Source organism: Lynx rufus, unplaced genomic scaffold, assembly GCF_022079265.1.
Source record: "Lynx rufus isolate CCGP_SWC_20201006 ecotype Redwood Valley unplaced genomic scaffold, mLynRuf1.p SCAF_2, whole genome shotgun sequence".
NCBI lineage: Eukaryota > Metazoa > Chordata > Mammalia > Carnivora > Felidae > Lynx > Lynx rufus.
In genome coordinates, this window is record NW_025814834.1 from 116,505,608 (window position 1) to 116,519,008 (window position 13,401).

General features: G+C 46.3%; 1 protein-coding gene across 2 annotated transcripts; it reads right to left on the reverse strand.

Moving 5' to 3' along the window:
• Positions 1-3,112: 3,112 nt before the first annotated feature.
• Positions 3,113-13,011, reverse strand: PSMD4 (proteasome 26S subunit ubiquitin receptor, non-ATPase 4). 2 transcript variants are annotated; one of them, XM_047085026.1, is made up of 10 exons: positions 12,830-13,011; positions 7,184-7,324; positions 6,107-6,221; positions 5,615-5,701; positions 5,317-5,385; positions 4,931-5,146; positions 4,430-4,538; positions 4,134-4,265; positions 3,981-4,048; positions 3,113-3,403 (listed from the first exon to the last, which is right to left on the reverse strand). In XM_047085026.1, the coding sequence occupies exons 2-10, from the start codon at positions 7,303-7,305 to the stop codon at positions 3,233-3,235; spliced, it is 1,089 nt and encodes a 362-aa protein (XP_046940982.1). In that variant the 5' UTR covers positions 7,306-7,324; positions 12,830-13,011; the 3' UTR covers positions 3,113-3,232. The 2 variants fall into 2 exon arrangements, with proteins under 2 accessions (XP_046940982.1, XP_046940981.1); XM_047085025.1 differs by lacking the exon at positions 12,830-13,011 and adding an exon at positions 12,727-12,818.
• Positions 13,012-13,401: the final 390 nt, after the last annotated feature.

Genomic DNA, 13,401 nt, shown 5'->3' on the forward strand with positions numbered 1-13,401 from the left:
ACACCTACCTCATAGGATTGTCATGAAAACTAAATAATTTAAAACACGTAAAACATTTAAAAATAGTCTCTGGCACATTATGTTATGCAAGCATTTACTAATATTATAGTCATATATCCAATGTCATCAAATGGTCTTCCAAAATAAGTTTATTGATAACTTTGGTCCATACTAATGTAACATAATTGTTGGATATCAGGTTGTTTCCAATTTTTCAATACCTTTATGCATAAATCTTTGGTACTTCTCTGATGACTTAAATTCCTACAGCAGAACTGCCCAAGGAGTATACCCATTTCTTCACAGTACTATTGAAAAGTGTACAGAGACTATCAAAGTAGGACAGCTAAAAAAAATAGGGGCCTATGGGCCCAGTGAATATTTGACTTCAACAGGGAGCATTACTTAAGGTGGACATGATCTAGGGTGTAGCCGTGAGTGTGGAAGATTTAACTATGATGATGATCACAGAATGAATATTTTTTTTAATATTTATTTTTGAGAGAGAGAGAGAGAGAGAGAGAGAGAGAGAGACAGTGAGTGGGGGAGGGTCAGAGTGACAGGGAGACACAGAATCCGAAGCAGGCTCCAGGCTCTGGGCTGTCAGCACACAGCCCAACGCAGAGCTGGAACTCACAAACTATAAGATCATGACCTGAGCTGAAGTCAGCTGCCCAACTAACTGAGCCACCCAAGGGCCCCAAAACTTTTTTTTTTATAAAACTCAGAAACAAGCAATACTGAAAAAACTATGAAAAGGAAAAATGATAAAATGTAAAATTCTGGATAATAGTTATCTCTGGGGAGGCTGTAGAGGTGGGTTCAAGAAGATACACCAGAGGAATGTGGCATTAGTAATATTCTAGCTCTTAAGTTGAATGCAGATATGTTCATTTTGTTGTTATGATTCATGATTTATATGTAGGTTATTTTATAGGTCAAATATCAATTACCTCTTTAAATATAATAAACAAGAGGATTACGTGATTTAGAAACTGAAGTAGAGCTGACAGTTACATTAGTTTCAGGTGTACAACATGGTGATTTGCCAGGTCTATATGCTGTACTCACAAGTGTAGCTGCTGTCACCATACAACACTAATACAACACCATTGACTATATTCCGTTTGCTGTCCCTTTCTTCTGTATGCTGCGACTTAATCATTCCATAACTGTTAGCCTGCACCTCCCAGTTCCCTTCACCTGCTCTGCCCATCCTGCAACCTCCACCCCTCTGGCAAACCACCAGTGTTTTCTGTATTTACAGGTCTGTTTCTGCTTTTTTTGGTGTTTGTTCCTTTTAAAAAAATTTTTTTAAGGTTTTTATTTATTTTTGAGACAGAGAGAGACAGAGCATGAGCAGGAGAGGGGCAGAGAGAGAGGGAGACACAGAATCTGAAGCAGGCTCCAGGCCCTGAGCTGGCAGCACAGAGCCTGACGCGGGGCTTGAACTCAAGGACTGTAAGATCATGACCTGAGCCAAAGTCAGACACTTAACCGACTGAGCCACCCAGGTGCCCGTTTGTTCCTTTTTTTTAGATCCACATCTAAGCGAAATCATATTTGTCTTGCTCTGTCTTACTTAGCATTATACCTTCTAGGTCTGTCCCTGTTGTAAATGGCACGCCCTTTTTTATGGCTGATATTCCAGTGAGTGTGTGTGTGTGTGTGTGTATCTCACATACATATCTCACATCCTTATCCATTCATCCACTGATTGGGTTGCTTCTGTATCTTGGCTATTATAAATAATATTGCAATAAACAGAGAGGTGCATGTGTCTTTTCAAGTATTTCTGTGTTCTTTGGATAAATACCCAGAAGTTGAATTAGTGTATTATATGGTATTTCTAATTTTTTGAGGAACCTCCAAACTGTTTTCACCAATTTCCACTCCCACCAGAGTGTACGAGGGTTCCCTTTTCTTCACATCCTTGTCAACACTATTCTTATCCTCTTGATACAAGCCATTCTGACTTGTAAATTGAGATCTCATTGTGGTTTTGATTTGCATTTCCCTGACGATTGGTGAGGTTGAGCATCTTTTCACGTATCGGCCATTTATATATCTCCTTTGGAAAAAGGTCTATTCACGTCGTCTTCCCATCGTTTAGTCGGATTGTTGGTTTTTTGTTTTTTGGTTTTTTTGGATGTTGAGCTGTAGAAGTTCTTTTTATTTAATTTTTTAAAGTTTGGGAGAGAGAGAGAATGCAAGTGGGGGGGGAGGGCAGAGAGAGAGAGCGAGAGAGAGAGAGAGAGAGAGAGAGAGAGAGAGAGACAAAGAATTCCAAGTAGACTCCACACTGTCAGCGCAGAGCCGATGTGGGGCTTGAGCTCACGAACCACAAGATCATGACCTACGCCAAAGTCAGGAGCTTAGCAGACTGAACCACCCGGGTGCCCCGAACTGTAGTTCTTTATATATTTTGAATAGTAACCCCTTATCAGATATATATTTGCAAATATCCTCCCATTTAGTAAGCTGCTTTGGGATTATGTGAATTTTGCATTCTATTCCATACCCTATGAGAAAACCGTCCTCTAAATGTGGTGCTCCAAGAAGATGAACAGGTTTATCTTGTGGCTTCACAGGCCTCACCTTGTCAAAGTCAGGTCTCAAGGATCCCTGGTCTTCAGTGTTTTCACTGCTGACCACTTTCCCATCTCCTCCACTCACCCAGCCAGTCTCTGAGCTACTCAGTCCTTCCCAAGTGCCTCTGTGTCATCAGCACATACGGTTCCTGCTGACTGGAAACATCCCCATCTCTTCCCTGTTGGCTGATGGACATTTCGCCCTGATGAACATGGAGGACTCAGGTGTTACCTCCAGGAGCCTTCCCAGAGACTGTGAGGGTTTGGCCCTTTCTCCCATTCTCACAGCGCCTCGTTCGTGGCCCTCTTTGGGCACTTTCCGAAGTGTGTAAACACACATTTCCAGGCCGGCCCTGCTCCAGACTCGAATCTCCAAAGGCCAATACTGTTTTATTTTTAATTAATTAATTAATTAATTAATTAGAGACCAGGTACTGAGGACTCAGTAGGGGACACTCCCCTTCGTGCCAGGCACTCCTCCCCTCTCTCACACTTACAGCTACTACTACTGGAGGCAAAAGGAAACAAAAGTTGCCAAGCTTTATTGAGGCAGCAGTGGTTACAGGTTAACATATCTAAGCCTACACCCCGCCCCACCCTGTGTGGCCCCTGAGCAGGCTCAGCCACCCTTGCCCCCAGTCTCATTTCTTGTCCTCCTCCTTCTTGTCTTTCTTGCCATCCTTGTTGGCCTGGGAGGCGAGGGACCCCATGGCATTTCGAATAGCTTCATTGTTGGGATCCACTCCTGGCAGGTTCTCCAGGACACTCTGAAGGAACTCGGGGTCCTGCATCACATCATAATCCTCTTCCTCCTGAAAAAGGGCAGGGTGGGCTTGGGGCAGGGGCAGGGGCTGGGCCATCTGGGGAGCACACGGCTGCCTGAGCCTCTCTCTCCACCTGACTGGGCGCGGGGACACCTCTGGCCAAGAGTAGGAAGGACAATTGAGGAAAATATCCAGTGCCTATATGCGGTACAAACTCACACATTTAGTACTGGCCAGAGAAACTGGAACTCAGCTTCCTGAGCATACAGCATAAAATCACATGCCATCACGTTCAGATTTCTTGCTCTCAGATACCCATTCTTTTTTTCCGCCTTTCACCCTGGTGGGAAGACAATATCCTACACACCCGTCCAGACTGCTCCCACCAAAAAGGAAGGACAATTACAGAACATGAGGACACTTACTCAACCTTGACTGTGAGTGTCCTATTGCCTTAGCAAAGTTTACCAACAAGAAACATATATACTTCTGTTTCTTTCCCTGTGCTCCTCAAAAAGCTCAGCTGTGAAACCCGAAGAGTGGTTTCAGGCCTGGAGGGTTTGAGGACATGAACACCAGGGGACTTTAAGCATGATGGGGATGGGGAGTCACTGCTGGCCCTCACCTTGGCAGGCTCAGATGTGTCCATGGCTGAACTGGCATCAATGTCGGCTGATTCTGCCTGGCCAAACTCTGAAGAAAAGAGGTCAGTGTGTTGAGCTCCATTTCCGGACCCAACCTCTCCGCCTGAGCACTGAGCCCCGGGGCCCTGACTCACCTGCACCCTGTAGGGACATCTGCATGGCGTAGGCAATCTGCTCTTCCTCGGTCATACTGCTCAGGTCGGGGAGCCCGGTGCGGCCAAACTCCTGCTGGCTGATGGTCATCTTCAGCAGGGCATCATCCGAGTCTGGAAAAAGAGAGTGGTAGAGTAGAACCGGTGCCAGGGTCCACACAGACCCACCCCCAAAGCGTTCCCCCAGCCCATATACTCCCGGGGCTGCTGGGCCTCCCCACTCCTTCTCCTGCACCTCCATCCCGGGCCACTGGGCACCCTTCAGCCCTATCCCTCACCTTCGGCCCCGGCTGTAGCAATCCCGGCCTCAGCAGCAGAGGCTGCAGCTGCCCGCCGGGCCTCCTCCTCCTGCCGCTGCCGCTGCTCTTCCATAGAGACACGAAGGGCCTGGCAAAGGGCAGGGCAAGGTCAGTCATTCTGCCCGCCCTCCTCGCGGGCACTGGGTGAGTCCCCTGAGGGGTGGGAAAGGAACACAAAGGGCAGCTTCTGGTTTATGTACATGGTGAAGAAGCTGGGAGGTAAGAGATGATATAGGGGAAAAGGGAGGACTTGGAAGAAGCCTGGGCTTTAATTACAAGTGAACAAGAGCACTGGCACTGGTGCCCCCGGAGATCACACAGATTTAAGGGGAAGAGGGACCCGAAGGGAGTATGGGAAAATGAGCAAGGGTGCTCGGGACTGTCTAGCCCTAGAGAAGCTAGCTATGTGGCGTGTGGGTGTGTGAGTAAGGAGGACAAAGAAGGACCCCTGGGCTCTACGTGAAGTCAATGTTTGCTCACCAGGGCCAGCTCAGGATCAGCACTGGGATCCACTCCAAATTCAAAGTCACTGGCACCAAGTCCCAGCATGGCACCACCTTCACCAGCCAGAATCGGAGAACTGATGAGGGCATCGGCCAAGCTGGGCCCGGGGGGCACTGTCACCAGATGAGAACCGGTACCATCTTTGCCATTCAGTGTGTTTACAAACGCTGTCAGCTTTTCTGTGTTCACTTCCTGAGGGAGGGAAGGACACAGCAGGCTCTCCTTCCCGCCCTACTCCCCGTCTTCTGCCACTTCAGCTTTTGTTTGTAGCTACTCTCTCACAGTGCAGGCACTCCTCTGGGGAAGGACTGTTCTGTTTACAGCCAAATCAAGTCCATGCCCCCCAACCTGGCCTTGCTCACCTCTTCCCCGAAGTTGATAATGTCAACATTCACTTTTTCCTTCTTGAGACGTTTAGCCAGCTTCACCAGCTAGGAAGAGGGAAGAGAAATGAGGAAATCTGTTCCATACCATGAGGGGAAACGACACACCTCACAAAAGCATATGGAAACTGGTTAACCTCCCCAAGGCCCCTCAACAGAAACACTGAATTCTGTAGATCCACCTTTCCCCGAAGTGATGAACCCAATGACTCTGCCAGGCTCCCTTAAGGCCTGAGAGACCCCATTCCCAAATGTCCCAGCTGTCACCTGGACTCACATCCTTCTCATTGTCCTCCACGGGACTTCCCACAAAGGCAATGATGCGCATCTTGTGATTCTTGCCCTGTCGGTGCTTCAGAGCCAGCTTGTAAAGAGAGAGGAAGTTCTCACAGTCAGCCAGAGGCATCACCTAGCTCACTCCCTGTCACTCTGCATTTTTTATGGTTCTTATGGTTTCTACATTCCTCAAGTCCACCATCCTGCTCACACACATTAGACACAGAAGGGTCTAATCCCTCCTTCACCCTTCCTCCTTGCTGTGCCTCTGTGTGGACAAGGAAGAGGGGTGAGTCTTAATTCCAGGGGTCTTTTCCCTCACCGTCATCACTGGTCCTGGAATTCTTCCCACCATATCTTTTCTACTCATTTCTGAGTCCTTTCTATTCCCCTGCTCTGGTTCTGGCTCAAGACTCCAGGGGAGAAATGAACAACGTTGGGGGCAGAACTTCAGAGCACGGAGAAACAATCAAAGGGATCCAGTAGGACTCACGTGGGCCACGCGGATGCCAGTGCAGAAGGTGATCTTGCCCTTGGGTTGGACAGTGTGAAGCTTGGAAAGGATGCGGCCGGTGTCAGGGGTGAGTGTGGTCAGCACTTCACAGTCACTGGGATGTAGGGAAACGGTTTCTGTGACTTCAGGTCAGGACAAGTGCCTCAAAAACTGTATTTGACTCTTCTTTTCTTTTTTTAAGTAAGTTCTACGCCCAATGTGGATCAAGAGTCACATGCTCTACCGACTGAGCCAGCCAGGTCCACCTGACTTGTCTTCTCTTTAAAGACCTTTATAATAACTGTAATCTCTACTTTTCTTAATCGAACGCCCAGTGTTTAGAGAGTAGACCTTAAAAGTTCTCATCACAAGCAAAGAAAAATTTGTGAGATATGGGTGTTAACTAAACTTAGCGTGGTGATCATTTTCACAATATATACATATATCAAATCATTATGTTGTATACCTTAAACTTATGCCATGTTATACGTCAATCATATCTCCATAAAACTGGAAATAGTATTCAGTAGATATGAGCGGAAGAAATAAGTAGTTGATTTTGCAAACTTGCCCTCTTCCTCCCAATTTCCCTTGAATTCCTGTTATGCTGCCTTCTGGGGGTAACATGACAATCCCTCTACCATAGCTCGATGCTATTGACTATGTCTCCCACCTGCTCCATCTCTAGACCCACTGGCCAGCTGACAACACGCATACTGCGATGGGAGGCTACTCATCCGAGGGTTATCAGTCCTTAGACCACTTCTAGGGTAAGAGGACATGTGATAAATGCCCTGGGGACCCTTATCCCAAATCACTTTTCATTGAATTTAAAATATATTGTGAACTCTCACCCCAGAAGATCTAGTTTCATAATTGTATTAAATTCAGATTAATATTAAACTCAAGTTACGATCTATATTTCCACCAAATAGTGAAGAAACTAGTCTAGAAGGTGGATAGGCAAACATAACTTCACAGAACCTACGAAAGGGTGGCAACCTGGATACCACAGTGGGTCACATGTGGGAAGCCACCCACCCACCTACCAAGCCCCTCCTCCTCTGCCCCATGTACTTGGCCAGTGTGATGAGGCCCACGTTGTTCTCAGGGTTGCTGCGGGTCTTGGAGTGACACACTATGTTGACAGCGTCCTGCTGGGCCTGCAGCCGGGTGGGTAAGAAGTCCCCATTCCGCATATATTCACTGTTGTCCACGCTGTCAGATTAGGAGAGAAGGAAGGGAAAGAAGACATATTGTAGGATCTCTCTAGTTCTAGGGACCCCTACCTCCCTGCAACACTTTTCCTTTGAGGGACATTGTAATGTACAGCAGTGCATTTATATGTGTGTGTGTGTATGTATATATATATACACATATATATACACATATACACACACACACACACACACACACACACACACACACACACAGACTTCCAAGCATTACACCAGACTTAGACACTCAAAATGAGAGAAGGGGGAAACAAAATTTAAATCTTCACTCCACAAGTGACTCTGATAAGCACCAAACATTGAGATCCACTCATGTACCACAACCACCTTCTCATAAGAGTCATGTAAGTGTTATTAAACACTGTCATGGATGTATATTCTAAATTTGCCTTTAAAATGTGAGCATTCCAAAAGTAGAAAATATTTATAAAATAATACATGATTGGCAGCACTGAGTGCAGGAAAACACAACGCAATCATTTGGTTAAATGTTCAACAGCTTTGACAGCTGGACTAAACTGCAAAAATGAGATTTCATGGATTTGGAGTCTCACTTCTTTTATCCTTGCAGTTTTTCCCAATCTAAGGTACCCAGATAATATGAAATATAAGCTCCAGCTTCCCAGAGACCATAAGAAGGCAAGTAAATGAAGCCGTTACACAAGCCCTGAGCAGGATCAATTCCTGATGACTCGAGATCCTCTAGAACTCTGTCAATGATTCCATCTGTGCTGAAGGGAGGAAGGAGTGGCCTCCTAGATGAGACACTTCATTTCCCCTGGCTAACAAAATATGGTCCGGGCGGCAATCTTTTTCTTTAGTATCCTCTGGCAATAAATATAAACCAAACATGATGAAGAGAGGTAATTAAGAAACTACCCTAAGAAACACAAATAGGAGTAAAGAACAGTGTTCAGGTTCAGGTTCAAATCCCCAATCTGTTACTTATTAATACTATGATCCTGAGGAAGTTACTTAATTTCTCTAAGGTCTAGTTACTTCATCTGTAAAATGAATTTTTACCTGTACAGGATTGCTACGATGATGAAATTCATAGAAAGTACTTAGCACAGGGCCTAACAATAAGCATGAAACACAGACTAGTTTTCATAGTGGAAACTCCATCTATGTAAAGGAGATCAAGGGCTGACTCGACTGACCATGCATTATATTCTTTTTTCCCTGATACACTGTTTCTGATTATTCTCCCAGCAGGGAAGTAACAGTCTCTCTAGCTTCAAATACAGTAGTGAGTCCAAATATAAAAAACAATGGAGGCATTGAGGACCATCCAACTGGACAGCTAGTAAGTATAAGGACTCTGGGCAACAAGGCAAGAGCAGATGGCTAAGGGCTGGAAGAAAGGCCTCATGCAAGCAAGGGGACTTGAGCAGTAGGGAGAACAGACAGTGGAGAATGCGGCAGCAGGGCTCCCACTTTGACAGACATCAGAACACAGGGAGGGTGATGGTAGTATGGTGGGATTAAAAACACAGATGCGGGGCGCCTGGGTGGCGCAGTCGGTTAAGCGTCCGACTTCAGCCAGGTCACGATCTTGCGGTTCGCGAGTTCGAGCCCCGCGTCGGGCTCTGGGCTGATGGCTCGGAGCCTGGAGCCTGTTTCCGATTCTGTGTCTCCCTCTCTCTCTGCCCCTCCCCCATTCATGCTCTGTCTCTCTCTGTCCCAAAAATAAATAAACGTTGAAAAAAAAAAATTAAAAAAAAAAACACAGATGCCTTGGGGGTGGGGGAAACACAGATGTCTGAACACCTACGTATGCATCCCTAGAAAAGTGTATGCACACTGTTTAGTTTTTCTAGTTTTGACCTCTATATGAATCGAATAATGTATCTATTTCTTGACTACTTTTGCTCAAAGGTATGTAATTTTTCCCAACAAAAACCCAACTCAAAATAAGGGCTTAGGGGCACCTGGGTGGCTCAGTTGGTTGAGCATCCAACTTCAGCTCAGGTCATGATCTCTCCGCTTCTGAGTTCGAGCCCCATGTCGGGCTCTGTGCTGACTGCTCAGAGCCTGGAGCCTGTTTCAGATTCTGTGTCTCCCTCTCTCTCTGCCCCTCCCCCACACATGCTCTGTCTCTCTCAAAAATAAAAACATTAAAAAAAATTTTTTAAATAAGGACTTATGATATTATCCACTTATTCCATAAAGTCTTCATTTAAAAAAGAATACAGATCCCTGGACTTCCCTGGCTGGGAGTCTGACTCAGCACATGGAGAGCAGAGTCAAATACTTGCAATTTTTAATAAACTCCTCCAAAGAATTTTCATGCACAGCAGACTATGAGGCTCTACAGAAAAAGAGGAGTGGCTCTCATCATTATTCTATGACTGGACTGCTACAATTGGCCACCAATATGTCTCTCTGGACCTAATCTTTCCTCCTATACGTCAAGCCAGGCCAATATTTTTTTAATGTTTATTTACTTTTGAGAGAGAGAGAGTGTGAGCACGCACAGGGGAGGGGCAGAGACAGAGGGAGACACAGAATCTAAAGCAGGCTCCAGGCTCTGGGCTGTCAGAAAAGAGCCCGATGCGGGGCTTAAACCCACAAACTGCAAGATCATGAGCCAGGCCAATATTCTTTTTTTTTTTTTTTTTTAATGTTTACTTATTATTTTGAGAGACAGAGTGCAAACAGGGGAGGGGCAGAAAGAGAGGGAGACACAGACTCCAAAGCAGGCTCCAGGCTCTGAGCTGTTAACACAGAGCCCAACATGGGGCTCAAACTCACAGACCGCAAGATCATGACCTGAGCCGAAGTTGGACACTTAACTGACTGAGCCACCCAGGCATATCCCATGCAATATTCTTTTTTTTTTTTTAATTTTTTTTTTCAACGTTTATTTATTTTTGGGACAGAGAGAGACAGAGCATGAACGGGGGAGGGGCAGAGAGAGAGGGAGACACAGAATCGGAAACAGGCTCCAGGCTCTGAGCCATCAGCCCAGAGCCCGACGCGGGGCTCGAACTCACAGACCGCGAGATCGTGACCTGGCTGAAGTCGGATGCTTAACCGACTGCGCCACCCAGGCGCCCCTCCCATGCAATATTCTTAAACGCCGTTTTGTATACGGCTTGGCCTCCCCATGGCGTGAACTCTTTCAGAAGTCCTCTGTGGAAGGTACCAGACAGAGGTCGACCTCCTGAGCCTGACATCCATCTACCTCTGAAAAAAGAAAGAAAGAAACTACCTCACACCAACAACCTTATAATCAAGTCACACTAGCCTATTTCCTAATTCCTAACCACACCTTGGGCATTTACACTTCAGCAGCTTGGTTTCTGCCCTTCCCCCTGTCTGTCTTTCCTCAACATTTGTCAAAATCCCTTCAAGGCCCCTCTTAAATTCCCTCTTGAGGACTCCTCAAGTACACTGAACCCAACAGATGTACAGCGCTGTACAGTTTACAGAGCACCGTCACAAACATTTTACCCACCTGTGCTATAAGGCAAGTGGAGGTCACTACTCTCCCCAGTGAGAGATTTACTACATTGTCAAGAACATAGAGCTGGTAAGTACCAAAACCACAGGATTTCGTATTCCAAATCCTGTCCTTTTTCTACTCTAACATGCTCTCTCCCAGAAGTTGCCAGATTTAGCAAATAAATAAATAGGACTCCACTCCCAGTTAAATTTGAACTATACATAATTAACAAATAACTTCCGGGGCACCTGGGTGGCTCGGTTAAGCTTCCGACTTTGGCTCGGGTCATGATCTCAACGGTCCATGAGTTCGAGCCCCACTTTGGGCTCTGTGTTGACAGCTCAGAGCCTGGGACATGCTTGGGATTCTGTGTCTCCCTCTCTCTCTTCCCCTCCCCCACCCCATCTCTAAAAAATGTTAAAAAATTTTTTAATTTTTATTTTATTTTTAATTTTTAAAAATGTTTATTTATTTCTGAGACAGAGAGAGACAAAGCGTGAGTGGGGGAGGGGCAGAGAGAGAGGGAGACGCAGAATCCAAAGCTGGCTCCAGGCTCTGAGCAGTCAGCACAGAGCCCAACACGGGGCTCAGGCTCAAAATCACAGACCGCGAGATCATGACTTGAGCCGAAGTCAGACGCTCAACCGACTGAGCCACCCAGGCGCCCCCCAGCAAAAAAAAATTTTTTTTTATTATTTTATTTTATTTTATTTTATTTTATTTAAAAAAAATTTTTTTTCAACGTTTATTTATTTTTGGGACAGAGAGAGACAGAGCATGAACGGGGGAGGGGCAGAGAGAGAGAGGGAGACACAGAACGGAAGCAGGCTCCAGGCTCTGAGCCATCAGCCCAGAGCCCGACGCGGGGCTCGAACTCACGGACCGCGAGATCGTGACCTGGCTGAAGTCGGACGCTTAACCGACTGCGCCACCCAGGCGCCCCAACAAAAAAAATTTTTAAGTAACTTTTTGGTATAAATGTGTCCCATGCAATATTTCGGACATTCCTATGGCCATTTTTTATATTAAAAACTATTGTTTATATGAACTATTCAAATTTAGCTGTGTATCCTATATTTTATCTGGCAATGCTATTCCCCGCCCACCAAAAGAAAACTCAGGTGGTTCTTCCATCCAACTGGCGATTTCTGTTTGTGTACTATTTTGTATTATATTTTACTCTCATACTTCGAAGAAATTGTTGAAACCTCGCAAAAGTTTGTGTCCTCATCTTCTACTCCAACTTATAATAAAATACTCAGCCCAAGTCTGAGACTGATTAAGAGATCTAGCTCACCAGATAAGGGCTTTAAAAATGTCAGAAAGCCTGGGGTTTAAATCTTGGCTCAGGCTAGTCATTTAAAATTGCTGAGACTCGGTATCTCCATCTGTAAAATGGACAGATATTTACCTAGGAGTGTTGTGAGGTGTAAGTGAGACAACGTAAATTCACGCCTGACACAGAGAAAGCAATTTATAAATAATACCTTTCGAGATGATACAGGGAAAGGTAATGGAGACAGAGATGAGCACCCGGGGCTGGGAAAGAATTTACAATTTCCCTTCCTAATACCCATTATTTTGAGAAGCGGAGGGCAAACTACACGATGAATCTGAGAAGCAGGACTCTGGCTACAGACAGCAGAGTTAGGGATAGTCTAGAGAAGATGACGCTAAACTAGAGCAAGGCAGCAGGGATCGGCTGGTCAATGACAGTCCGACAGCTGAGGGATACTGGGGGTGCTCCGGACCCATCCACCTCTCCCGGGCCCTAGGATGACTCAGGAAGTCGATGGAGCTCCTTCCTTCCTGGCCCTGGGCCTCATCTCGCCGACTGGTCCCCCCCCCCACCCCCATCCCAGCCCACCCGGCCTCCGCGCGACATGCGTCCCCCACCCCATCCCACCCCATCACGGGGCCCCGAGGCAGCTCCTCACCAGACCATAGTGCTTTCCAACACCATCTTGCCACCTTCCTCCCTCCCGGACCGGTTCTCCTAGACTGACAAACAACAACTTCTCCGATTGGTCCAATGCTCACCACCAATCATAAGGCCCCGCTCGGCGAGGGGCATTCGCCTCCAGCCTCCGCGTTGCATTTTGGGAATCGTAGGCGCAGCCAAAATGGAATGCATGAGGGACGTAGGACGTAGGTAACACGCAAGAGAACCCTTCTTTGCTTTCCGTGTCTTGCAGGTTCTGTGGTTGAGTTCTCTGCTGGCTGATCTACGAGAAGCGGGGAAGGATCCTTTGAAATTACTGTGGATGTGTCTGCCAGCATCGTTTTTTAGAAAGTGGCGGGATGGCCAATGACGTTCCAGCTCCGTCAGTTCCCCATAGCGTTTTGTGCACCCAACCACCAAGCCCTTAGCCTCCTGTATTGAATATGTATCTCTTCCTCCCATTTAATTAAGGGCAGGAAAAGTGTCTTAATCTTTGCAGTCCCTAAGCCCAGTACAGAGCCTGACACATGGTAGGAGCCAAGAAAAGGTTTGACAAATCAATCCTTTTAACTAATCTCCCAAAGAATGGGAGACAAACTAGTAAACCATTTTGGTTTGTTAATCAAGAACAATATTCATGGGAATGCAAGCTGGTGCAGCCACTCTGGAA

Excerpts from the sequence above, each read along its gene's own strand:
- PSMD4 (XM_047085025.1), bottom strand. The coding sequence starts at position 12,752 with ATGGTGTTGGAAAGCACTATGGTCTG. Across the intron at positions 5,386-5,614 it reads TGGAGGACAATGAGAAGGAT|CTGGTGAAGCTGGCTAAACG; the intron begins GTGAGTCCAGGT and ends CCCTCTTCCTAG. Across the intron at positions 4,049-4,133 it reads GATGTCCCTACAGGGTGCAG|AGTTTGGCCAGGCAGAATCA; the intron begins GTGAGTCAGGGC and ends TCTTTTCTTCAG.